Source organism: Elephantulus edwardii, unplaced genomic scaffold (genome assembly GCF_000299155.1).
Source record: "Elephantulus edwardii isolate Elephantulus edwardi_28Jun2011 unplaced genomic scaffold, EleEdw1.0 scaffold00069, whole genome shotgun sequence".
NCBI lineage: Eukaryota > Metazoa > Chordata > Mammalia > Macroscelidea > Macroscelididae > Elephantulus > Elephantulus edwardii.
In genome coordinates this window covers 10,710,312-10,736,998 of record NW_006399819.1, presented here as the reverse complement: position 1 = coordinate 10,736,998, position 26,687 = coordinate 10,710,312, and the positions used below count along the sequence as shown (strand labels likewise).

The window sequence follows — 26,687 nt, the reverse complement described above, 5'->3', positions numbered from 1 at the left end:
GAAGTATAAATAATTGCACTGTTTGCAATTAATAAAGATTTTTAAACCTTAAATGAATCAAAATCAACAGCCTCCATTTTGTGAATTATGATATTGACTGCAACTGAACTACTTCTTCAATTTAATTAACAAATGCACAACTTCCCTAAAAGGTCATCTATACAACAGTATCATGCAAAATACCGAAAATGTTCAAGTCAAAACCCTACTCTAAAGAAAACAGGTAACTAACTTCTTTATTAACTTGAAACTAGAACTACACATCTGGATCTCAAAAGGGGTAAAAGGGAACTCACTCCAAGTACTATAAAAACAATCAAAAACATTTCTAAATATCCACAATGAACTATACTTCTATTTTCTACCCTGCAGGTTATGTGAATATTTATGTCCTAATACATCTTCCTTTAAAGTATAAATAAACAAATGGTGCTCCCTTCCAAATAAAGAACTGAAATATATTTATAAGATGGTGTTGAAATTACTACAATGCTAATTATCTGCAAACCATTGTCTTCATACATTTCAAACCTTTCATGATAACATAAAAGATATGCATACTTTACACTGATAAATACTTTAGGAGCACCAGCAATACTATTAACTTTGTTAATGATCAGGTGGTGTTTTTTTAAAGCTATAACTACAGCATATCAAAAAATACTTACCCATTAAGCTCACTTAAAAACAAAATACAGACCTATGTTTAATTCTATGTTAAATTAAACAGTTATGGTTTTCCAAGGTATCAGCACTGTATTCCAACATAATATTCACATAAAATATGGCATTTACATTATGTGGAACATTGACAAAAAGATACTGTTGCAGTTCATCAATTTGTCATTCTGATGTACTTACAGTGCAATGCTCCTTGAAGGAACACAATCAAGGATGATACACAGCACAGTCCTCCTCACCCCTACAGAGCTAGTTCTATACTGGCTGGATCAAACCTGCACTTCAACAGACAATGGCAAGACAGACTGTATTTGCATGTAGTCTAATATATTAATATGCAAAAAGCCAACAAATATGCAAAGAGTAAAACAATGGATTTCAACAAAATATCAGAACTTCAACATGAGTGTTAAAGAGTAATAAAATGATTTCAAGTACATAAAAAATTAAGCTGATTCAATGACTGGACTTGTGCATTTACAAAACTATTCTGCAAAATGAGTTATTTAAAAAAAAAAAAAGAAATTCTGAAACTTTTGTATATCCCAATTTTGTTTCAATGGTAGATGCAACATAGCTATAGTTTTCGCATATTGTTCACTTTTCTACCCTAAATTCAGAAACAAACATACTAATATTGTACACATTGAGAACTGCTTTACATCCAAGGAGGGGGGAAAAAAGGAAAAAACCAATCAAACAGACAAACAAAAGTCCCCCTGTTCTTAGACTACTCATACTCACTTATTGAAAAAACTGTTTAAAAGTTATGCTCAAACGGTATTGGAAATCAAGTAATTATTAAGAACAGAAAGGTTAAAATGTTATAGCAGCAGTACATGTCTGAAATAGTGGTCATGTATAAAAGGAAATTTCACTGTTAATGCAATGGAAGTATGCCAAGACATTGTACACACATGCAGTTTTTAACCAAACAGAAGGAAAAAAATAATAAATGAAGATACCAGGATTATTTGTGCTGCAATAGTTAACTACAATATGGAAAACATCTTCCAATCTACTACTATACTGCAAGAGGAGAAAACATGCCAGTGTTTAAAATACTCAATTACTATTTCATGGGGAAAGCTTATATATTTGTGTATATGTATCTTAATTTATCATTGCTAAGAAATTATGAATCTTTTAATTACCCACATATCCAACTTACCGACACAGGAGGTTTCATATCATTTATTGTAAAGCACAAAACAGGCATTTTAAAAGTGAAAGTATACATTGAAAAAGTACATTTATATCACAAAGCATTGACCACATAATAGTTGTAAATCCATTTGCTGGAATGTGTACATCTACACTAAATACTAAAAAACAAACCAATTTTCATTTCTACACAGAAATATTAACCTCCTATCAGTAGTGATAGTTAATTTTGTACATTTTCAAAAAAAAAAGAAAGAAAACACTATTTTTAAACCAAAACCAAAATTAAGATCTTCATCAAGTCGTCTGCATCCATATATTTAACAAAGGTTTTTTTCCCCCACACAATGAAGCAAATACTGTATTGTCCACTTCTTATTATTGGCCCTGTGCAGAAGAGATACATAAGAAATACACAAAAAGTTAAAGAAAATCCTTTAAATGGAGTTAACTCAGGAGTGAATCCTTTAAGAAAGAAAAACTGGTTAATGTAAGTGGTGGAGGCTTCTTGCAAGATTTTCAAATCCCTGGGGGAAGAAAATTTATTTTTAAAACCAAAGGCATTGTAGAAATACTCAGCACTCAGATGCCAGAAAGCACCAAAATATAAACAAAAATCCCCAACAATACACCACAGGAAAGTCATACACTGTATTGTAAAAAATAAAAAAGCAACTATATCCCAAACAGACAGACAGACAGAGGACATGCAGAAAACAAAATAAATTAGTGAATCTATTATACCTGAGGTGCTGGAGGATGCTGTGGCATTCCCTGTGGACTTGTCTGAGCATAGTAAGCTGCTTGTTGTCTATAGTACTCAGCCCAGGCCGTACTATAATCTGGCTGACCACCTGGTGGGGCCCCAGTAGGAGCAGGAACTGCTTGACCTTTGAGAAAACAGAATAACTGTGTTGCTGTAACTGCAATTAATAGCCCAACAGAATCTCATTTCTAATAAAAACAATACCTTGCTTCTTGTAATATTCCTCCCAAGCTTTTGAATAATCTTGTGTCTGCCCTTGTTGACCTAAAAAAAACCCCCTAAATTTTAATACAAAATTATATCCACTATAAGTACAGGTTACAAAGACAAAAGTACAGAGGATCAGAATGTTCCTGTTTTATTTTAAATATTAATAAAACCTCATAATGTTCTTTAATTCTTTACCTATTAGTAACTGTAACTTTTTCCTGAAAATTTGTTTAAAAAGAGGGGGGAGAAACAAATTCACATATAGTTTTTTAACCAGGAAAAACAAGACGTAGTCATTATCATGATTCAAATTATGCAATTATACATAGTTATTCTGTTTAAATCCAATTAGGAAGTGTGTGAAGTAGTAAATAAACCTACAGATGATTCTCCTGCAGTCATTAAGAAAGGATAAACTCAGAGCATTCAAACATCAAAGAGCCTTTCAATACATTTAAAAGTGAAGCAACTCTTACTTCTAGGCAAGATTTTTCTGAAATAATCTCCAGACATAACAAACACATGCAAGCTATGAACCTTACATGGATTCTGAAGATTACAAAAAAAAATACAAACAGCCATATCTAGAACTACTACTCTGGCAAGCAATAAAATTTAAATATGGATTTTATATGGATCATACTATGGTATAACTGGATAGAAGGTATAAACTATGGATGTTTACTGTATTATTTTTTTCCAAGTTTTAAAAAGTGCAATTAATTCTCTCGCCAACTTGTTGCCGCTGAGGTAGGCAGACTCATAGCTGATTTGACCGTTGGGTTTCCAAGGCTGTAAATTGAATGGAATAAGACTGACCCTTTTTCTCCCAAAAAGCAGCTGACAGACTTGAACCATTAGTCACAGCCCTGGAGTTAGCACAACTCCCTATACATTAATTCAGTAAGAAAAAAAAAAGTACTAGAGAATAAAATAAAAAAGTATGAGCAAACATCCATGGTGTGTATTTGTCAACGATGACAAGTAGCTCTGTTAAGTAGTTGAGTACAAGTTAGAAGAACAAGAGCATGTGTAAATAAATAAAACTTTTAAGATCTATAATTAATACTTAAAAATTTATTAACCAAATACTTCTTACTCAAAGCAACAGTACAGAAAAACCTTAAATACTCATATATTATTTAAAAAGGGCCATTTTGTTTTCTATAACTTTTCAAAAAGGAAGTGAGTTATCAATTTAATCTTATGGAGAAATAAAATTTAAGCAAATCCAAATAAAATGGGTTTACGTATTTAGGAAAAACTGCTAAATACTAACAATACAATGTCTCATATAAAATCATACAACTGAAAACCTACTGATTCGAGGTCAAAAGTTCCAAATTGTAGTAATTCTTCAGATTTAGAAAAATGAACTTCATTGCACAGAGAGGTAAAATAACGGTATTTATCAATAGGGTAGGAGTAGGGAGACACATGAGCTTCCTAACAAGAAAATAAAACTGCCTGAAACTCAGATATTGCTGTGTAAAGGTGGCTCACTGGGGATTTCTAAACACTTGGAAAATAAATTGTCAACATCCATTCTGTCCAGCTGAAAGTTGTTATCATCACTGCTATCTATTATAGACTTAGCTGTTTTCTGGCCTTCCGGAGGCTAGACTCTTAAGTATGACTTTAAACCACTCCTCTTTACCTGGGTTAAAGGTTTTGATGTCAGGCAATACAGGTATTCTCTATCTTTTGCTGTTACATGCTATATAATTGCAGCAAATGCACAGATAACCCTCCACCGGGTTTTCAGAGGCTGTAAATGGAATAGATTGTCCATTTATCTTCTGCACAGGAACAGATGCTTTTGGGCTTGTAGTACAACTCCTTACCACTAAGCATCCCTAATATTTATGTGGTTGTTAGGCGCTGTGATTCTTTGAAAAAAGGACCTAAAGTGTACCCTATATCTTGTGCCATCCTCATCATCTCTGATAATACTTAAGTACATTATTAAAGACACTGTGTCAATTAATCTCACTGGTAAGTCTTCCTCAACTTCTGATGCTTCGTTTCCAAGCATGATGGTTTTTCCCCCCCAAGAACTGGTCCACCCTAAAAACAAAGAATCTTGCCTCTAAGGAGCAGCCTTGGCTACATACATATCATGCTCCAAGACTAATGTTTTTTTGGCAGTCCCTAGGATATTCAATATTCTTCTCAAACACAACAACTCATCAACACTGAAAGGCATCAATTGTTCTCTTGACATTTAATCTTGACAAACTTTCAGATGCATACAGAGTAAATGCAAAGACAAGGTCTTCAATTAGGTGCACTTTGGACTTTAAACTGATAAAGCTGCTCCTTAAGACCTTGGAGAGGTCCCTGACATCAGATTTTCCACCAAGTGCACAAGACATCTTGATGCCTATTTTCCCCAGTGGTGAGGGTTTTTGCTTTCATGATGTTAAGGTACTATCTGTACTAAAGACTGTAGCCTTTGACCTTCTGAAGCAAACACTTCAAGTTCTCCCAACTTTCAGCAGGTAAAGTTGTATCTCTTCATTCTGCAGACTGTTTATAGTCTACCCCCCAAACCTGATGCTACACATATGGTTATATAAAATTTTACCTACATTTAAGACAAAGATGACTTGTCTTAAGAGTTCATGTCATATTTTATTACAGTCCAAGAGTCAGCTTTCCTTCAGTTGATTTTAATGCTTAATTATCGCTTTAAAAGCATCTTTCCCAAAACTCAGAACAAAAATCCATCTATCAAGACTAATATTGTACAAAGTATTAGTACAAAGCTCTAAGGGTCTTCTTCAAATTAAACTTTTCCCAAAGCTGCTATATGGATCCATCTCAAATAACTTCCCCCCCCTGTGAAAGAATTCTTATGGCTACAACCTGTCTTTAGAGTGCAAAGAAAAAGGTAAGAATTTCTCTTTAGAACCTATTAGTGTTGGATTATTCTATTTTTAATATCAGATGGTTAAATTAGGTTTCAAAAGTTCTGGCAGCCTACAGAGTTTGGTAAAAGGGACATGAACTGAAAATCAGGAAACTTTTTAATACAAACCACAAGCTTTTTTAAATAGCAGAGGTGGGTTTTGAAATGAGAATAACTTTGCCCTGGTATTCTAGAATTTTTTCCCTTACAGTCTTGCCATCTTATAAAGATATGAGTACATACAAGAAATTAGAATAAGTAACCTCTCTGCCATTTAATGGGTCAGTTGCGATGGCTTTTCTAGACACTGTTTAGCTAGCTGCCTCACTCTGTCTTCCCTATAAGCGCGTTGTCCTGATTCAGTTGTCTCAACTCTGCCTGATGAGGTTCACCTACATAACCAAGGGCAGTGTGAGTAACTTAAGAGCATCAAAGCTAGGGGAGCTCTGGTGGCCTAGTGGCAAGAAGCTGCAACTACAATCCCAGAGGTGCACGGTTTGAATCCACCAGATGCTCTGCCGGGTAAGGAGGGGCAATCTCCTCCTGTACCAGTCAGATCTGATTTGACGGTACACGCACACAAAAATAACAAAATAAAAAAAAAAAAAGGAAAAAAAAAAGAGCAACAAAGCTTCAAAAAGACCAACATATGAGTGACAGCGAGACCTGCAGACTTAGCCCAAGCTTGCTGGAGGATCAGAAATCATCTGGACTGATTACTGTGGACTAAGGTCAGAATAAGATGTGATATATTGATGATGAAGATGTTCACTGAACCTGAAAACCAATTGTCTGGACTGACAACCACAGTGATACTGGCCTGATCCGGGACTGCTACTAGTTTATTTGAATGCATCTGACCTGAGACTGCTGCTCCTCTGAACCAGAGCTAGAGGCCTTCACCCAAACTTGCTGATGACCGGGACTGTATACTCTGGCTATGCCAACCCATATAGCCTGCTGTGGTTACAGACAGTATACAGTACAATTTTGAATTATAGCCTGTTGACTTCCCTTAACAAAAACAAACCCCACAATAGGAAGTATGGTTCTGTTGAATTTCAGACCCAGTTACTAGGAAGACTGGTTCTGGAATTGTTGAAAATGGGGGTAGAAGCGTGAGAGACAATGTTTGACCCTGTAGTTATTAGTTACTATGAATGTAGTTGATGGGGAGAGTTCCCTTTCTGGAGTTAGCAGAAGTCAGACTAGGCCTTTCCCATATTGTCTTTGCTCCTTTACGTGATTTTTAAAAAAATTTAAAATGTTAAACAGTAGAAGGAATAATCCAACTATACTATTCACAACCTATCAAATCCTTTTAGGGGGAAAAAATGTACTTTCGGACAAGGCTAAATAGAAAAATTTATTAATGGATATAGGGCACAGAGAGGATAAAAGCAACAAAACCATCCCCTAGTAATTACCTAATTAATATCACATATGGTGAAAAAACAAGTTGGGAGTTAATGACTTTTAATATTATTAACTCTTTAGACCACTGATATTGTTTCATTAAAATGAAGATAAAATGAAGACCAGAAGTCTTGATCATTAAGTTGTCTTGCCACCATTACAAAAAGCATTTTCATCCATTCCCAAGTGTGCTCGTATGAATGATAAATTATGCCATCACTCTAATTAAAGGGTACTGCTTTGAGGTTAAAAACTCTTCTTTAAAAATGAAAAGAAAAATTATAAATTAAAAAACCTAAAAAGATTCTAATTTTTATGGATGTTACAGTCTCATGAATAATACTCGGCATGACTTTCTTGGAAAGTCAATCCATTAAGAAAAAGTATTTTAGGCAGAAATCAGCTGTGTATAACACTGTACCATTAGGTATACGCACTTACACACTCACAAAAAAAGCGGAATGAAATCATATCTCTGAAACTTTTCTGTGGAAAATAAACATTTTTAAAAATGAAACCATACTGAGATTTACATTGAGATCAACAACTAGATTGTATCTTAAGACTAAATACTATCATCAATATATACTTTCCAGAATAGAAAATGGGTAAATTTGGCTGCTTAATCTTCAATGTGACAAATGGCTACAGTGTAAAAAAAAGTTGAAGCCAATGCTACAGGCACAAAATAATTTCCCTAAGAATATAAACATCTGAAAAAGAAGTATTTGTAAATAAATACACGAAGTTGCAAACAGTCCCCAGTAAAGGTAAACTGGAAATCAGGACTGGGATTCAAGCCCTTTTAGAATTTAAATTCTGATTCTACCACTTTATAGCTGTATAATTTTTGCTTTCTAATCTCCATAAGTCAAATTTAAGTGAAGGTAGTTGTTCTCCTTCAGAGTGCATTTGTTTGCTATATTTACATATTAAATAACTACACCTTCCATTAAAACGTAATAACCAATAAGACAGGATGCCTCGGTAAGATGTCTACAACTAACTGTATTCTAGGCACTATGTTTGGCATGTAGAATATACTGTCGTTTTGGAAGAAACAAAACAGTTTTAGTCATTTGTCACTTTTAGGTAATTTCTTACCTGCTCATTTTGCAGTAAATACAATGGCATCACATATTACATTTCTTATTGGTACTCTAGAATTTGGTTTATTAAGCTGTCTTTAATGAACGTGTAGGTAATACTCAAATTAGGCTTAATTAACAACTGTCTGACAAATACAATTTAGAAATAAAAAATATTTCTTTGTTATGTAGCCACAAGTTTAGTTTTGTTTTTTTAAGTTTAATTCTTTTGATTAGCATAAACTATTTGTAAGGCTTTGGTAAAACTGAAGCTTCAATGACTTGAGTATGCGTTCTTGCTCAACTGTTTTCTATTTTAAGATTTTGAAACTTAAATGGTAACAGTAAGAGAGTCCAAACAAGCTTTTTTAAAAACAAACTTTCAACCTTCCAGCATTTAGGAAATGCTTCCATTTAATTAGCTGTTAAAAAAACAACCCCAAAAACAACCAACAAAAAACCACAAAAAAGTAGAACATACCCATCTTCTTGTAGTATTCTTCCCAAGCTTTAGTATAATCAACCTGTCCAGCTGGGGCTGGATTTTGCTGATCTCCTTGTTCAAGGGAAAAAACAAGAAAGAAAATGAAAGTTTTTAAAGACCATTTTTACTGTTTCCTTCTGTTCGTGGAATAAAAGATCTGGGAGTGGTATACCACGGGACAGTGATCCTTGCTGGTGTTAAAAGAATTAGAAGACAGAGAAGCAGACAAACTACTACGAGACTAGTTATGGTGGGTATATATATATATATATATATAAATTGCCAGCACAAATGTCAAGATTTTATCATGGAGAGAAATGGAAAGTTTTCCCATAAAGTAAAATATGTATAAAAATATGTATATTGCAACTGAATCAAACAAAAATTACCAACATAGGCTAAGGCGGACAGGAAAGTGGCTTAATCTTGTTATGATGAGATCCCCTAGAAAACACTTTTGGACTTCAGAGGGGGGGGAACCTCCAAACAACTTTATGGTACAGAAACCTGAGTGGATACCAATGTGACATGTAATCTAGAGTATACCATCTACAGGGTAGAAGAGAGTTAACATCATATAACCTCTGGTGTGATAAAAAGCATGGAATCAGTATTTTGCCACATAAGCAAGATGCATCTTAGTCAAAAGGAAAAAAAGTAAAGGCTTCTAAGTGAACACATAAAAGGAAAAAGTGATGAACTTTCCAGATTGGCAAGGCTGACAAACCTAAAACAATCTGTTCTCAGATGGGATCTTGGTTTTGAATACAGGAAAAAAAAGGTTGGGACAACTGGAGAAATTTTAATAGAGGTGGTGAACTGAAAATAGTAATGATGTATCAATGTTGATTAGCTATGTGAAGAACTGTATTGCTTTGGTGTTTTTTTACAGCCTCTGATAATATAGTTAGACTGTACATTGAGATCTAAGTTGATTTTGGCCTAACAGCACTAAATTTTCTAAGAACTGCACCAAGAAGAGTATTTAATAGTAACGAGGTTAAGTCTACAGCTTAGCCTTACACATAGGTTTGCAAAAGATTAATGACAGTGAGTGTGACATGTTAAGACAAAAGGAGCAAATGGGATTGACCCATGAACCCAGGGGTTATCTGACTCTCAAACTATTCTTACAAACTTGAGAACAAAGTTACATTACAATAGAAATTCTGCTTACTAAAGTCATTACAGCTAGGGAGCTCTGATGTCTGTCCTCGTGTTAAGAAGTTGTGATGTCAACTTCAAAGCACATGATTCAAATCCACCAACTACTCCACAGAAGATGGGCAATCTTCTCCTGCATGATTTACAGCCTCTGAAAACCCACTAAAGGGTCAGCTTAGGTTGCTTCTGACTCAAGAATACGTAACAAACTTTTCACTGAACAGTATTAGAAATTTTAGGTATCAGAAGGTAATGCACATCGTATGTAATCTCAAACATAATGTTTGGTTTTCACATAAAGTTCTGTGGACACTTACCTTGCCCGTTAGTTTGAGTTGTAGTTGGTGCACCTGCAGGAGCTGCAGGTGGTGGCTGTGCTTGCTGCTGATAATAGTGAGCATAGTAAGCAGCCCAAGCTGCTGAATTCGGATCTGTTCCTGCCTTAGCTAGAATAAAAACAAATCTCAAGTTTGCATTTAAAATTCATAAGCCCCCAAACTCACTACCACCCACCAACAAAAAAATCCCAGCTCTCTGGCAATTACAAAGAACCAAAACATTAACTGTATATAAAAAAATAAAGAGCGAATGGTAAACTTTGCAATTCTTTTGTTATTTTCACTATTGTTATGTGCCATTGAGTCACTTGCGACTCACAGCGACCCTATGTACAACAGTCCTAAATCCTGGCTATCCTGTTCCAAACGCACTGTCTCCAATACACCCATCCCAATTACCCATCACTGAATCAATCCACCTCATAGAGGGTCTTCTCCTCCTGTGCTGTCCCTCCACCCTCCCAAGCATGATGTCCCTTCTCCAAGGACCAGTCCCTCCTTACAACATGTTCAAAGTATGTCAGACGAAGCCTCAGAATCCTGCCTCCAAGGAGCAGCCTGGTTTAACCCTCTCCGGGATGAATCTGTTTATTTTCTTAGCAGTCCATGGTACACTCAATGCTCTTCACCAGCACCACAGCTCAAAGGCATCAATTCTCCTTCTATCTTCCCTAGTCACTGTCCATCTCTCTGACATGTAACAAGTGATTGCAAACACCACGGCCTGTATCAGACACACCTTAGTCTCCCGAGTGACACCATTTCTCTTCCGTACTCTGGAGAGGTTCCTAACAGCAGACTTTCCCATTGCAACACGTCTTTTAATTTCCTGGCTGCTGGTGCCAAGAGTGTTGACTTCCCTAGGTTATATACTTACTGAGCAACAGGATGTGATTAAAAGCTTTTTCTGAAGACTTGTATAAGTATTTTAGCTTTAAATTTAATGTTTTGTTTTTATCATTATGTGCTGCCATTTGTTTCTATATGGATTTGCCTTTAACACAACAGTTCTGTGTAGCATGAGAATATGACAAACACAACTTAGAACAAGAGATCAGTGACTCCCCTAAACATTCCTACTTAAAATTGTTCTATATGCTCTAAAAATGTAACATTACCCTTCAATATCACATGAACCTGAGTCTTTTGGCTTATCCTTACCATCTCAGCCTCATAAATCCTTTTGTCACAAGTCTAGCTAAAACAAATTCTCTCTTAACTGGATCTTGTTTATAACATGTTTCTTATGAATTTGGCTAACCCTTTTCCTTTACATCCATATCTCATGAAGCAACTAATTCACAAAACCTACTAGAATGTTTAGAAATTTTTTTTAAAAAGTAATTTCTTTAAAAGAGCTTTTCTTATCCACAGTATCTGTGTAGCCTTCATCTCAAAAAAAGAACGGTTCTTAGCGGATTAATATATGTTACTCAAGTTAAAGGGGGGAAAAATATTTCAAAGGGAAAAACATTACCTGGATCTGGAGGAGCTTGTTGTTGCCAATGTGGGTAAGCATTTCCCCACCCCTGGGGAGCATATGGAGCAGGAGGACCGCTGAAACAAGAAAACACAAAAATACATATTAAAAACTAGAATCTTTTCCCATTCTTTGGAGGAGAGCAGGAGATGGTAAACAGTCCCTACCAAACCCAATACTTACTGAGGAGCAGGACCAGGTGGTCCTGGATTATAAGGTGCAGGATTGTACGGTCCCATTGGAGTTCCAGGTCCTGGAGGTCCAGGAGGTCCATGAGGGCCTGGGACACCATGTGGCCCATGGGGAACAGGTGGCCCTAAAGGATTTACTGGGCCCTGCAAAAAGGCAAGAAAAAGATCAGAACAAAGGATTAATTTGACAACCTATGGTCAAATAAATTTTCCAGTCTTATCCTCTTATACATATTCAGAGAAGCACTAGTGGAGTGAACAGAGGCGTGACCAATTCAACAGAAGAAAGATGTCAAGTTTCCCGCCTCTAAGACTTACAGTCTTAGAAACAGATATAAAGTGGCTATACACATTCACCCTCACTTATATAATTAGGTCCACTTTATAAAACTGGCAAAATACCTTTAACCATCACAATGTGTTACTTTCACCTCATACATACATACATACATACATCACTGTATAATGATACCTGATATATCGTCGTTAATGTGCAAAATGTTGAGAGATTTCTTTTCTTACTATAACTGACTGCCTCTAAAAACCCACTGCAGGGTCAGCTATGGGTCGGTTCCAACTTGCAGGTAAACAACAATACAGTTGTAATGAAAAACACTGTACCATGACAGTTAACAAGTGAGGACTAATGACAGATAGTCTTAAGAAATTAAGTTTTAGGCCTCCTTTCTTTCCCCACTCATATTACAAAACATTCTCAACCACTGTATTAAGAAGGTATGTAATAATCATTAAAATCAATAGCATCTGAATCTATTTCTTTACTCAAAACTCAAAAGCTGAACCTCCAGAGCAGGTTTTCAGAGACCCTAAATCACATAGGAAAATACTGCCCAACTTCTGTGGAGCTTCTCTGGTTGATCTGACCCAGGTACAATTAGGTTTAGCAGAACCTTCAGGTTAGCCTTACTGAACGAGGCAACCAGAGCTCCATTCTCTTTAGATGGTAGTTTAGAAATAGTTTTTATAAATGGTTGACACAAGCAGTCTTTGTGCTAAGTCACTAAATATTAATTCAACAAAAATTCTGATCCATGTATGTTAGGCTAGTAATATCCAAGCCCAAGAAGTGTCATTAATTATTGTGATTAGGCATCAATGTTTGCATATGGAATCCACACTTTTATATAAACAATTATACGTACTGTTCATACTTTTAGAATCTGGGATATTTATGTCATTTTTAAGGTGGAAAGGAAGCATCAAGGAGAAACCTTCCTTAAAAATCCCATTGATTAAAGTTGATTCTTTACACTCTAACTTTTTATAGTAAAAGAACTCTGAAAAGCATTATTTGTCTTTTATATAAAAGTATCATCAAAATCCTTCATACTTTTACACTCTTAAAATAATTCTCTTTAGCCATTTCCTTCAATGGTTGTATTCTGTTTGAAGACAATGCTACCCTGTTATCTACATTAAATCAATCTGTATGATAAACTAAATTTACGTTTCAGGACACCTGTATAGCATAATTATGGTATTTTTATTTTTGGAAGCCCTTCCTTTAGATATGTACCTACTAAATCACGTAAGGACGCTCTAGTGGCTTAATGGTATGGAATTGGTTTCTAAGCCAAAGCCAAAAGTACAAGGATCACCTCCCCTAGCATCTATAGCCTCAGAGAACCTTATGGGGGGGGGGTGGTGTCAGCCGAGTTTGTTCCGATTTAATAGTACACAACAGTAACATAATAAAAATTTTCATTTTAGGCTAAACACTCACACCAATCTTTTCTTCTATGAGTTGCCGTGCATAGTCTATTTGCTGTGGAGTGCCACGAATTGTAAATAACTTCATATTAGGATCTGCATTTGGTGGAGGATTTCTCTGAAGTTCTATTCTTGCACCAGACTGTTGGCTTATGCTTTTTATAGTTTCACCTCCTAAAGTTGAAAGAGAAATTTCATTATAAAGAATAAAAACCACATATAAAAAAGGTATTAAAAGTAAAAAGGATCTATGGTAATGCTGAGGTTAAGGACAGACTGCTCACCACCACCACCAAAAAAAAAAAAAAAGGACAGACTGCTGATAAGAATTCAAAAACTACTCTGTATGGTCAAGATGAGGCAGACGGTCTGCATAAAGCCGTAAAGCCTTGGAAAACTCATGGTGTAGTTCTACTCCAACCTATATACAGGGTTACTCCAAGTAGGAACTGAGAGTGGTTTTCATTCTCAAGAATGAAAAGGGTTGCAACAAAACAAGGTATTTAAAAAAACTGTGGCTTGTATTCTGATAAAAATTTGCTAAGACTTTTTTCAGTACCAAAATTAGATGTGATTTCTGCTTCTCTTGAAATTCTAACTTTAATATGGATAATTCACTGAAATATATATGGTTTAAATTGCTCTTCTCTAAATATAAATTTTTTTAAAAAGATATTCAAGCCAAGAAAAGGAAACCAAATCCCAAACCACTCAAATTACTTTTCCTATCAACAGAATGTTTCTAGCAGTACTAATTCAAACTTAGTCCTGCTACTTTATGTGATACAAATACTTTTTATCTTAATACGTTAGTACCCTATGTTTATGTTTTAGTTGCTACATATTGAAATAGGAACGCCTTTCTACCAAAACACTGAGAAAAAAAGTGCTTCTAGAAGAAAAAAAAAATTATGAGGTAATGTTAAAAATTTAACTATATATTAAAAATCAGAATTATAAGTACATACCTTTTCCTATTATCAATCCAGTTTTCCCAGTTGGCACAATGAAATTAAATTCCTGTAGACCACCAGGTGGTCCCATGTTCCAGTTCCCTTGTCCTCGCCCTCTCCCTCTCCCACCAGGTCCAGGTCCACCAGGATTACCAGCCTAAGGAAAGACAAAAAGAAACAAAGTCAACAAAGAACTGAACTATCAACGATCAAGTTACTCTACGTCCATTTTTCCCCAAAAACTCTAAACTTGAGATTTAGAGATTCAGAGATGAAATAATTTCCAAATAAAAGGTAACATTGTTCTATTTATGCTGGATTGAGCATGTTGCTGTTAAGTGCTCATATATCATCACCTATGTACAACCTCACTCTACCCTGTTCCATCCTCACAGTCCCTGTTGTGTCACAGTCTATCTCTCTTCTATCTTCCTTGAGGTTATTCCTCCTGACCATATGCATAGTATACTTGAGATGAAGTCTCACTATCCTTGCCTCCATGTACTCTGGTAGTGAGTGTACCAAAAGGTTCACTATTAAAGTCTCTTCAGGGGAAAAGATGAATAGTCCTCTCTTATAAAAATTTACAGTCTTGGAAACCTGGAGGTTTTCCAAAGCAAAGTGAAAAAAATCCAAATGTTAATGTTCTGTCAAACCTGAACACTTCGAAGGAGGTCTGTAATAATTTCTGCAGCATGCTGACATCGGTCTGGAGGTCCTGTTATTTGTGCTATTCTATCAGGTGTTGTTCCATCATCTTTAAAAATAAAGAAACGAAGGAAATTTCATTAAACAGTAAATGTATGACAGTCAAAATTAACTGCAAAAGTCCTTTCAAGAATAAAGTAAGTAAGTTTTCAAACATTCCATAGAACACAAGGCCACACAAACCTCAACTTCCACTACTGAGACTAGCTGGTGTCAGCTATCATCACGTGGAAGAAACCGCAAAATCACATGAAAAAGATCAGGCTTACTGGTCCAACAGAGACTGGTGCAATTTCTAAGACGCTGGTGACTAAGTGGTAAGAAGTTGTGATGCAAACAGACAAAGGTACATGGTTTGAATCTACCAGTTGCTCTGCAGAAGATGGATAATCTCTTGTGTGACTTACAGGCTCTGAAAACCTGCTGGACTGTCAGCTATGAATTGGTTCTTGCTACCATCAATACTATCACCAGCACCAGCAGCACCACATGGCTTTTAGTCACCCTTGGAATCTAGAATAAAACTCAACTCCAGGGTTAAACTTTTGCCTAACAATAGAGAGGACATAAAGTGCCCAATAATACCCAGAAGCAATCATAAAGGTCAAAAAGAGTAGCACTTTTCCTCATGACAAAGCCCTGAAGGCCTGAATTGAAGGATTAATAGAAATAAAAATGAGGAAGAAATGCCTTGACATTGTGGGCATTGTAATTAATGTTATAAACTCAAGGCATAAAACTGGTTGAATGAAAATCCAAAAAGTAACTGCTAACAAATACCTTTCCAAAATCTCTGTAGATATTCATTGATGATAATAATAATAAAAATAATAAAATACCTTAAAGACAAAATTCACATTATACTTAAAAGAATGCATAATGTACTCACCTGGTTTAAACTGAATTCGAACACCAGCATCATTTTGTATTTTTTTAATCATCTCTCCATTTCTTCCTATTACAATTCCTACAGCAAATCTTGGAATGGGAACCTTATTTAAAAATAAAAAAAACCCACACCAAACAACTTGATTATTAAAAGCCACATGCTTCCTGAATCTCTGTATCAAATCATAAAAAAGTATACATACTTATTAGACAGTAACACATAAAATATGCACATTTGTATTCTATGACAGAAAGTGAGGAAACAGATAGAGGCTTAACACAAAATTGGAAAGACATTTTTTGAAGAGTTCTTTTCACTTACATCTATTCCTTCATTTCCTCCTATTCGTGACCCGTATTCATTTCTAACTTCTCTGAAACCACCTTGATCACGAATTAACTCTAATACCATTTCCTTGGCTTGCTGTAACAAAACAAAACAAAGTTAATGGGGATGTTTCAAAATATTTTTTAATTTTTCAAAATAGTTTGCCCATCCTTTTTTATGAAACATAAAGTTTACTTGAACTTTGTATGGATCTCCTGTAATTCTAAGAGGTTTGTCAGCACCAGTGTTCTGAGGACCATCTTGAATCATAACCATTTTAACTCCAGCCCGCTCCTGTTAAAAATTGAGAAACCATAAGCACTAACAATTAAGAGAGGAGAAAAACTGGCATCAACATAAACATAATTATCATTCAAATACAATACCTGAAGTTGTTTAATAGTTTCTCCTCCTTTTCCAATAACTAATCCTGCCTTGCTTGCTGGAATCATAATTTCTTGAACTGCATTTCCTGGTCCATCACCATGATGAAAGCCAGGGGCTGGTCTTCCTTTTTCAACAATCTGGTCCAATAATCGCTTTGCTGATCTGTTAACAAATGGAAAATTCAAGTACTGAGCTGCAACATACCAAACAGCTACTAAGAGAAATAGAAAATAATCAGGAACTCTTCTCAGCTCAATTCAGGATCAAGTGGTTTAAAGTTAAACTTTGATAATGCTTTATTTTAAAAGAAAATGTCATACAGATTCTAAAATTATGGAGTAAGTTATCTAGGTATATAATTTTCAGTATTTTACAGAATAGTCCTAATTTTTTGAAGTAGCAACAAACTTCTAAAGCTACCACAGAATTAAGCTGATATGAGAATGCAATTTATTTGCAGTTTAAAATCAAATCTTCATATATTCTTGTATAAAACTTGTAGACATGTTAAAACTCACTTATTCCCTCAACAAATAGACAATAGCAACAAAACAAGAATTCCTGCCGGGATGGTATTTAATTAACTTTATAAAGTACAAACTACCTGTCTTTTAGAAAGTGCCATCAATCACTACTGACCCCGGCCCCCCGCAAGGTAATGCAAAACCTATGATGTGTGAATGGTATAGATTTTACACATATGGAATACGAAATAGTCTCTTCTACTTTTCCCAGCATAATGTTTTCCAAGGACTAGCACCTTCTGATAATATGTTCGAAGTATTTGAGGGTAAATACAAACTAAAGTAGGAGTATAAAATTTTAAGGAATTGATTCTGAATAAAGTATGAAAACAAAATGACCCAAGAGTTGCTCATAGAACAAAGAGGCACAAGGAGAAAAAAAAATAATTAACTGGAGTTAACACACTAAAATGAATAAAAATGTGGATTGGAGGGTATGGTGTAAATAAAGGAATAAACAGTGTTAACAATTTATTTCTTGTGTTGCTGAAACAGTCAAATCAGACTCTGAGTGGTCTGTTGGGATAGAGGAATTCGCAGCTTAGAAATTATGTCAAAGCTAAAGAGAAAATATTTAGTTCGGAATACATAAAATTTATGATATATAAAGCTGTGGGATGAAATGAAGCCACTTAAAAACACAGATTTTTGTGGCATTTCCATCTTGATGCCAGAAAATAAAACATAAAAACAACTAGTAAGATTGTTGAGGACAAGTATTTTGAGTAACAGTTCAAGTGTTATCAGGCTGATGGATGATATGGAGCTCATTTGTGACTATAATAATGGACAATTTCAAATAAACAAGAGTAAATCTAGAAACTTGAATGATTTGAGAACACACACACAAAAAAACCAAACCTAGCAACGAGACAGATGATATATGTATGGTGGAATCACCTTTTCAAAGAAGTTTTACTGTAAAAGCAGGTAGAAAAATGGAAGAATTTTTGTTGTTAAAAATTGAGGGCAAGAGGAGATATTTCCAGTATGTTTGCTGCTAGAAATAATCTCTCTAGTAGAGATGGAAAAAACTATTAACTAAAAAAACTAATTATGCAGGATTGTGTGCTGTCGAGTAAGAACTGATTCACAGCTGACCCTTCAGCATGTGTTCAGAGGCAGTTACATGGGAAGAGATTGCTTATCCTTTTCCTGCAAAGCAGTTGGTGGATTTGAACCAAAGGCATCTGGAAATGCAGCGCGGCTACTTGCTACTAGGCAGACAGTTGAAGTGTAGGGATAAAATCTTTTAGTACGAGAGGGCCTGGGCTTAGGGATATGAAAACAAAATGCAGTGTGTCTCAGTACTATTATTTATAGAGGATAAATGAAGGATGTCTTGTAACATTATTGGTAGAATGTAGAAAGTTTATGATTGCTTTGGTTTTCAGTAAAATGGTGAAAGCACAACAGATACTGATGATTTAGTAGGGCATCCAAACTCAAACTGATTGTTATTGAGTCAGAACTGACCCTCCATTGTGTTTTCAAGACTGTGAATCACACGGGAGATTGCCCATCTTTCTCCTGAGAAGCCACTTCCAAATCCAAACTGCTAGAAAGGCCTTCCTTTTGGGTGAGCAGCACAACTACCTATGGACTAAGTCAATGGTCCATGGACAATGGACAATGTAAAATGGTCTAGAAAAAAGAGGAAGAGTGAATATATAGGAAAATGTAAGTAACAAAGGTTTGCTCAAGGTTAATAAATGGTGTTGAGTTTTAAGGAGAAATCAGTTGACTTTATGTTCCAGGTCACATTTAGTCTATTAATTAGATACAAAACCAGTTTAATTCTTTTCAGTCTCATAGTCCAGATGAGGTACACTAACTGATAAAGGTCATGAGGCATAAATTTCAGAGCTGGGTATGTTGGGTAAGTTTCAGCATTAACAGCAACATTCAAGAAATCTTGACCTTTTAAGTAGACTTTAAAGACTGTTATACTTACTGAACAGATTCAGGAGTTCCAGTTAACATACAAGATCTTTCTGGAAGGCCACCACTATCTATAATTAAAAGTAAACCCAAAAATTTTAGATCAAGTAAAAATTAAATGGCTGAATCATTTTCAGTAACAATTTAAGCTATTTTTTAAGCTATAACTTTGAAAATATGAAGAAAATAACAGTACCAGGAGCGATCTGTATTTTGCATCCTGATTCCTGTTGTATGCGTGAAATCTGTTCACCTCCTCGACCTATAACTAGTGTTGAAAAAGAAAAGAAAGGTTGAAAAATTGTAGTCTTTCTTGATTTTGTTTACAATATTTTAAAATTAGTTACTTACTGAATCCAACCATTCCATCAGGAACTTTATATTCTTCTGTCATTACAGACCTGCTGAAAAACATCAGGAAGAGAGATAACTGGTTTGGATATAAAATGTTATCTACTAATGAAAAAGAAAGTCCAATAACCTAATGTCCTATACTAAGATTCTAGGAACAAACTTATGCCACGGCATTCTGTTCGAATCCACCATCTGCTCTGCAGGAGAAAGATGGGCAATCTCCTGCAAGCCTGCTGGAGGGTCTATTATAGCTTAGTTTCAACCCTTTAGTATATAACCCCAAAACATGAGTAAATCAGTATCTTAATTAGAAAGTGAAATAAGTAAGGAAATGAAGGTTTGTGGAGCAGTTTTAAGGCATGAACTGAAAAGGAGTTGGAGAAGTAGCTTAGGAAATGTCACCAAAAAGTTATATTCATGTTAGTTTTTTAAAATTCTGGGTAATTTTAAAATGTAACACATTTAAACAAGGACACAAAACAAAAATCATCTTGCATTACATTCATTAAAGAAAAGGAAATACCTATCCTGTATGTGCAGACAAATTCTGTACACAAAATAAAACAAAAACTTGCAAAATTTTTTCTGAAAAGCTTTTGACTATACCTTTGCTGCTGATGCATTGGTGGTAATTGTGCTCCAAAAGCTGTGTTTAAAAGAAAAAAAAAAGTCAAAATTCAACAATCCTAAAATCTTTTCATAGCACACAGAAAAAACATAGAAAGCAATAAAATTTTATATGGAATATTTAAAACAACACTGACACGGCAGAAAAACACATGAAAGAGATCATTAGCTATAGAGTAAAGAGACTTTCCTTTTTCAAGTGGTAAGGAACTGGAGTACCAAATAAACTAAATAAGGCAATAAACAAATCTTACTAACATCTGCCTGGCCATAATTAAAGTAAGAGATTACAGAAGTAGAAGATAGCAGGCATTATAAAGAAATTCAGGTGAGATATTATAAAAGAATATTCACAGATTTTAACTAATTTCAAAACAAATACTTACAGTCATTTTGAGGAGCAACTTTCTTAGCATCTGGTTGATCTGCAAAATTAAGACTCTCTTAATCTTTCTTTACATTAAGACTTAATGTCCCCTCCAAGCAAAAATAAACACCAATAAGTATTTATTGCCATATCTGAGGATATGGCTCATCATTTGAATCAAAACTACAAATATTAAACCTGTACTTGGCGCAGTCCTTTTTTTCCAATCTCTTCAGGATTTAAAGATGCAGATACAAAACAGAACAAAAACACCCAAAACAAAAACCATCCCATATCTATCAAACCACAAAGTATTTAGATTCAGTACTAGCAAAATACCACATACTAAAGCTAATGATGCTTCCACTGAAGGAAATGAAGATTCAAGGGAAAAAAAAAACCCTATCAAAATGTGCAAATTTGACATGTCAGAAGCGGAGTGTATCAGATAGCAATCACAAAGCTATGTGGAAAAATTAAGTTAAAAAAAAAAATCACATTTTAAGGCAATTGCATTAACTTTCCTAATTTGCAGTGTAACCCTTCAGCAGACACACTCAAACCAACCACATGACTGCCTTGATCTAAATCCTCAACAGCTTTGAGCTGAAACTACTACCTGTTCCTCCCCCATCAAACTTAAAACACTAGAATGCTGTGCAATAAAAATTCAGACACACAATCCAAGAAATACTTGTGTCCATTTCAAGAATCCACTGGTTTGTTTCACGTTTACATACTAAACACAGGTAATAAATAAAAATTCCTGCCTTTAAAAGGAGAGGGCATTCCCTCCCAGTGTGTTGTACTGCTCGGATTTGTCCAAGAGCCATCTACACATAAAATAAAAAGAATACATTACATACAACATCTGAAGCATCATTAGCTCATTTTAAAAAATATTTAAAACCTCACTATAAATAGGAAAGACACTTAAATGAAAAGAAACCTGGTAAAAATTACTATTACATCCTACAACTCAAGAATCCTCTTTAAAAACAATCACAACAAATACACATTAAGAAGGCAAAAAGAAAAACGTATCAAAAGTCATGATTCAAACCTAAAAGTAAAAAATATGGGCAGATTGCTAGGTTGAAAATTAGAATAATTTTTTTAAAAATAAAAACTAAAAAACCAAGGCACTATAAATCCAGTTACAGGTAAGCCTCAAACACAAACTATTAAAAAAAAATTATACTATCAAGCTTTAGCAACTTCAGCATTTAACTGGAATCAGAAATAGCAAATTCATGAAAACACAGCATATAAAAAGTCAACCATGCATGATGATAAAAATTAGTGAAAGGTCATAAATAACCCTTATTTCTCCCCATTATATTAATGTGAAGTATCTGCAAACTGAAAGAGAGAAAACTTTATTTCTTATTAAGACAAAACTTGCTGGCTGACCTAGATAAAATTTCTTTTATTTTCCTTCTCCTTTGAAGCTAATCAAAACCTTGTATTTTAGGAACCTTATGAATAAAGCAATGTTTCAACAAAAACATATGGGCATTAACTTACCTCCATCCTCCAAAGGTCTTTTTTGTCCCCCATAACCATAGTCATTTGAATTCAGTGATGTACCAGCATCACCTCCAATTTTTGCTGCAATCTTAAAAAAACAAACAAACCACCTTCACATCATCATTAAGAACTTTAACACAAACTACTATATTCTATATTTCAGTAAACTCCCTGTTTATCGCATAATCAGTATTTCCTGGTAGAAAGGTGGGCACTCTCCTCCCCTTATAATTTACAGCCTCCAAAACATAATGAAGGAACTAACTTTGCAGTGAGTTTGAATCTGATTAGTATTTCAGGGCATTAATCAGTAATCATTACCCTTGATTAAGCTTCTGATGTATCTTAAAGGAACCAACAAAGAAATCTGTAAGATACACTGACCAAGTAACTTTGACAAAAATGTACTGTTTTCCCAAAAGCATTTGAGATTCTTCAAAAGCTGTGTACAGGCACATCACCTTGTTGAGACTCTAAGGCTAAGTTGTCCAATAAAGTAGCCACAACCATTATGAGGTTACCAAGTATCTGAAACATGCCTAGCCCAAAGCAAGATGGATTTGACTGTACAATACAGACTGGTTACTGTAAACTCAGAGCAATGAATGTTACTTATCTGTTGTATTGGTCCTATGTTGAAATGTTATTTCAACATGTACAGCTGAATAAAAATATGGTCCCTGCATGGCATTTCTACTAGATAATGTTACTCTAAAGAAACATGTGTAGACTGGGGAGGGACAGCAGGAGCTTGAGACGTACCTCTAAGAAACCTTGATAATATGATGCATTCCTTTTATAAAGTCCCCTCATTGCAAAACATTTTAACTCTCAGACTGAGAAAAACCATGCTCAAGTCACCAAATAGAGAATAACCACAATACATGTACATAATTTTCTTAATGAAATGGGAAATCAAACTACTATTGCCAAAGTGCTAGCAAGGAGCCAAATTTTACACTGTAATACTTGTTTTATACCCATTTTAGGACTAATTCTGAACAGTTCTATGAGGTGCTTAGTGAGGTAGATTAATTTTACTGTTGAGAAAAATCTCTAGAGATGTAACTTAACCAAGGTTATCTATCTGGTGTGAGAGTGTGAGGAAGATTTGTAAGATAGTGTAGAACAGGCTGTAGAGATGTCAAGGTTGAAATTTTCACACAGGACTTGGCTTTCCTGTATATTTTTGAAGTGTTATGTATTTAGATCATGCTATAACATTTCTTTTTGGAATCAGGAGTGGCATCCACTTCCTAAACATGTCTCTGAAAACTCTATGAACTTTGAGACATGACAATAGTTATAGAAAGGCTTCAGGTATTTTGTTCGTAAGGTCACTATGAGTCGTGCTCTATTCGACAATCAACAAAATCTGTAGGATACAATGCCTTCAACTTTGGGAATGCCTGGATTCTCAACAGTTAGTTACAGTTCTATTCTAGTTTGTATCACCACCCAAGTTTGGTTTTCCAGTTGATTTCACCCCCCATGGAAAATGTGAAGCATACTCAAAAGTGAAAGGATAATATAATGAATTATACTGTATAATTAACATCATCTGTAATAATTATCAAACACAATGATTTCACTAAAATTATTTCTTACAGTGGAGAGCTTGATGTAGCACTATGTGAACTGCCTCAAACTTTACCATTAGAAAAGAATGGAGAGGTTAAGAGCAAATTCTGGGATTCCTGGTCGCAGGATGGTTACAGTGCTCATCTGTCAACAGAAAGGTCAGTGGTGCAAACTCACCAAGTCACTTCATGGAAGACTCTTGACAGGAGAATGATGGGCAATCTCCTGTGTGATTAATAGTCTCTCGGAAAACATCTGGAGGGGTTAGCTATGCATCTGGTCCTACTCCACAGCAATGTTTGACTTTTTTTCCCCCCTTTAACCTGGACAGGTAGGCAATCTCTCCTTGCTGTCTTGTATAATGCCTTACTCAGAGAAAGAACTTTACAACTATTTCTAGAACAAGTGTATGTATCAACAACACCTCAATGAGATGGAATGATAGTGCCTGCAACAAAGATAGGGCCTAAGCATGAATGAGACCATGTAGATGGCATAGGATTGAGCCAGGCTTTGATCTGAATATTCCTCTCTAATAAAATTAATCAAGTACTACTGTTACTTATTAATTGGCTCCATGATTACATTGAAGTTTTGATCTTCTGCATCTGAAGACCCGTTGGAGGGGTTCAGGAATGAGGGGGTTCCAAATGGATGGTACAAAACAACATAAAATGACAAAAAGCTTTCAATCAGTATTACAGCACTAGAATATGCTTTACCATGGAATAATACTAATTCATTAGAGATTATCACTTTTGATTCGGATGATCATTAAATCTACTGGAAGAAGCAAAAGTTAATGATATAAACACCAAATACACTCCAAAGACACCACAAAATGACTTTCTGATTACCATTCTCTTAACTGAGTTTTCCCACAACTTTCCTTTGAGAAAGAAAGTGCCTTCTGGGCAAGTAAATGCATGCACCCACGCAATGCAAAGAGTTCTAGTCAAATTAGGACTGAACAGAGAGGCAGATTCAAAAGGAAACTTTAGGTGTAATGAGCCTGAAGCCATTTTGAGAAGTGGGGGGCGGCAGGTAGGACAGATCGACACGGAAATTCCGCCCAGGGAATGGATTCCAAACTGGCATACTACAGCTCTCTTAAGCCTCTTCCTGGTAGGTGTAAAGGTGAACTCAAATAGCCTTCAAATTGCCTTTAAAGACAAATCCCTTACCATCGGTACCGAAGACAAATCGCAGTCCTTCTCCACATTCTTACTAGAACCTTCCACCCTCATTGTGTAAAACTACGCGCGCTCTAACCCCAAGGGAAAGCATGTGCACCCCAAAAAAACCAAGCCCACCAGATTGCCAAAGCGTGGCTCCACAGCCACCCTGGAACACAGTGCAGAACTGCCCGCACGGGGTGCCGTCCTACATCTATACAGACAACAGCAGGACACATCTCTCTCCCCTGGCTTCGAACCGCCGACCTTAGGTTAGCAGCAGAGAGTTAACTACTGGAAACATCAGGATAAGGGGAGGTTACATTAACTCCATGCACAAGGTGTGAACGCAGCAGGAATCTGAGGGGAGGGGGAGGAAAAATCTAAAGCCATTTTGTGTCCCACGTGTGGGTCAAAGTAGCTTATACACAAAAACACAATACGAGGTGTCTGTGTCTAATTCGTATCACAACGTGGGAAACGAAAGCCCCCTTACATTTCGGAAGCCGGAAAGTCACCGCTTTCCTCTTCCCTCCTTAGACGGGAAAGGCCTACGCACCCAGCGGTCCATAACCAGGAGTTGTGGGGACCCCGCCGCGGGGTCCACATACCTGCCGGGCTCTCTGTAGCGCATCTTTGAAAGCATCGTTTACTCCCCCTCCACCGCCGCCACCACCACCAGCTGGGCCCGAGGAAGGTGGAGGTACTGTTGAGTAGTCTGCCATAGTTAGCCTACAACGGCCGTTGCTCTGGAGGAACGCAGAGACTTCCTCTGAGCTGCTAAGAAAGGAAGAAAATGGCGACCGTCGAGGCAGTATCACATTCTTGTACGACCATCGTGTCGTAAAGAGGCAGGGACAGCGAGAAGGAAATCTCGCGATGTTTTGAAGGGGGCTATGACGAGGACGGGAAGAAATGTCGCGGCAATTGGCTTGACTCTTCGCGAGAATGGAATTTTTCTGATTTTTTTTTTCGGCACGTGTTGTGTATCTGGTTTGGTATTTGTTCAGCTGGGATAGGAAACAGGATTAATTCAGTGACGGAGATTAGCTTTGGGTTCTGGAAAGCCTGAAGAAAAAGTTTCTTTTTGGTCGCTGACGTAGGAGGGTAGCTTGAATGAATTTTACGCCGAGTTATTTGTGTCTCCCGGGAGAAAGGCGTGACGTCGGCGGGCTGTGCGATGCAACAATGTCGGAAACGCGCCAATCTAGAGAGGGCCTTTCGGAGAAACGCGCCCGGGACCCCGCGCGTTGATGATCCCGAAATCCTAACGGGAACCCAGCATGATTCTCAGGGTAGTAAAGTATGCCTGTTATTTCCACAGCCAGAATTTTGCGTTTTAGCGCTGTTGGGGGGATGAATTCAGTTTGTTGTATATAGAGTCGGAACCACCATAGCCGACCCTCCCTGCGGGTTTCCCGAACCTCTTAATCCCATGGGGGGAAATTTCCCTTTCTGCGGAGCACTGGGTGGATTCTAACCTCGTGCCTTTGGCATTGCTGCACAGTTTCTTGTCCCTAGGGGCGTTTTAATCTTTAAACTGGTTTCAGGGCGAAGCTACAGCGCAACAATATTGATCCTTAAAAAAAAAAAAAAACACTGAAGCAGATAATAAGTTTAAGTTAATTTTGAAAATGTGCCCAGTCCCTGACACTTAAGTGTTAACCAGATTTATTGTTGTTTAGTACCATCCAAACATA

At 36.1% G+C, this 26,687-nt stretch overlaps 1 protein-coding gene across 4 annotated transcripts; it reads right to left on the bottom strand.

Annotated features, from left to right (window-relative positions):
- Positions 1–1,860: 1,860 nt before the first annotated feature.
- FUBP1 (far upstream element (FUSE) binding protein 1) lies at positions 1,861–25,774 on the bottom strand. Of its 4 annotated transcripts, none has more exons than XM_006888588.1 (21): positions 25,599–25,774; positions 22,229–22,319; positions 20,721–20,759; positions 20,314–20,353; positions 19,705–19,754; positions 19,550–19,621; positions 19,367–19,424; positions 16,888–17,050; positions 16,697–16,795; positions 16,496–16,597; positions 16,175–16,277; positions 15,234–15,334; positions 14,593–14,734; positions 13,638–13,798; positions 11,995–12,037; positions 11,886–11,952; positions 11,700–11,779; positions 10,202–10,330; positions 8,718–8,792; positions 2,590–2,735; positions 1,868–2,232 (listed from the first exon to the last, which is right to left on the bottom strand). In XM_006888588.1, the coding sequence occupies exons 1-21, from the start codon at positions 25,710–25,712 to the stop codon at positions 2,224–2,226; spliced, it is 1,884 nt and encodes a 627-aa protein (XP_006888650.1). In that variant the 5' UTR covers positions 25,713–25,774; the 3' UTR covers positions 1,868–2,223. The 4 variants fall into 4 exon arrangements, with proteins under 4 accessions (XP_006888649.1, XP_006888650.1, XP_006888647.1 ...); XM_006888585.1 differs by adding an exon at positions 21,472–21,534 and having other exon boundaries at positions 2,141–2,232; positions 11,886–12,037; positions 19,705–19,757; positions 25,599–25,773; XM_006888587.1 differs by having other exon boundaries at positions 1,861–2,232; positions 11,886–12,037; positions 19,705–19,757; positions 25,599–25,729.
- Positions 25,775–26,687: the final 913 nt, after the last annotated feature.

Bases quoted from the DNA above. Each gene is read 5' to 3' on its own strand.
- FUBP1 (XM_006888585.1), bottom strand. From the start codon at position 25,712: ATGGCAGACTACTCAACAGTACCTCCACCTTCCTCGGGCCCAGCTGGT. The intron at 16,796-16,887 runs GTATTGTATTTG...AATTTTTAACAG, and splicing joins AAACTATTAAACAACTTCAG to GAGCGGGCTGGAGTTAAAAT. The intron at 15,335-16,174 runs GTGAGTACATTA...TTATTTTTAAAG, and splicing joins TCGAATTCAGTTTAAACCAG to ATGATGGAACAACACCTGAT.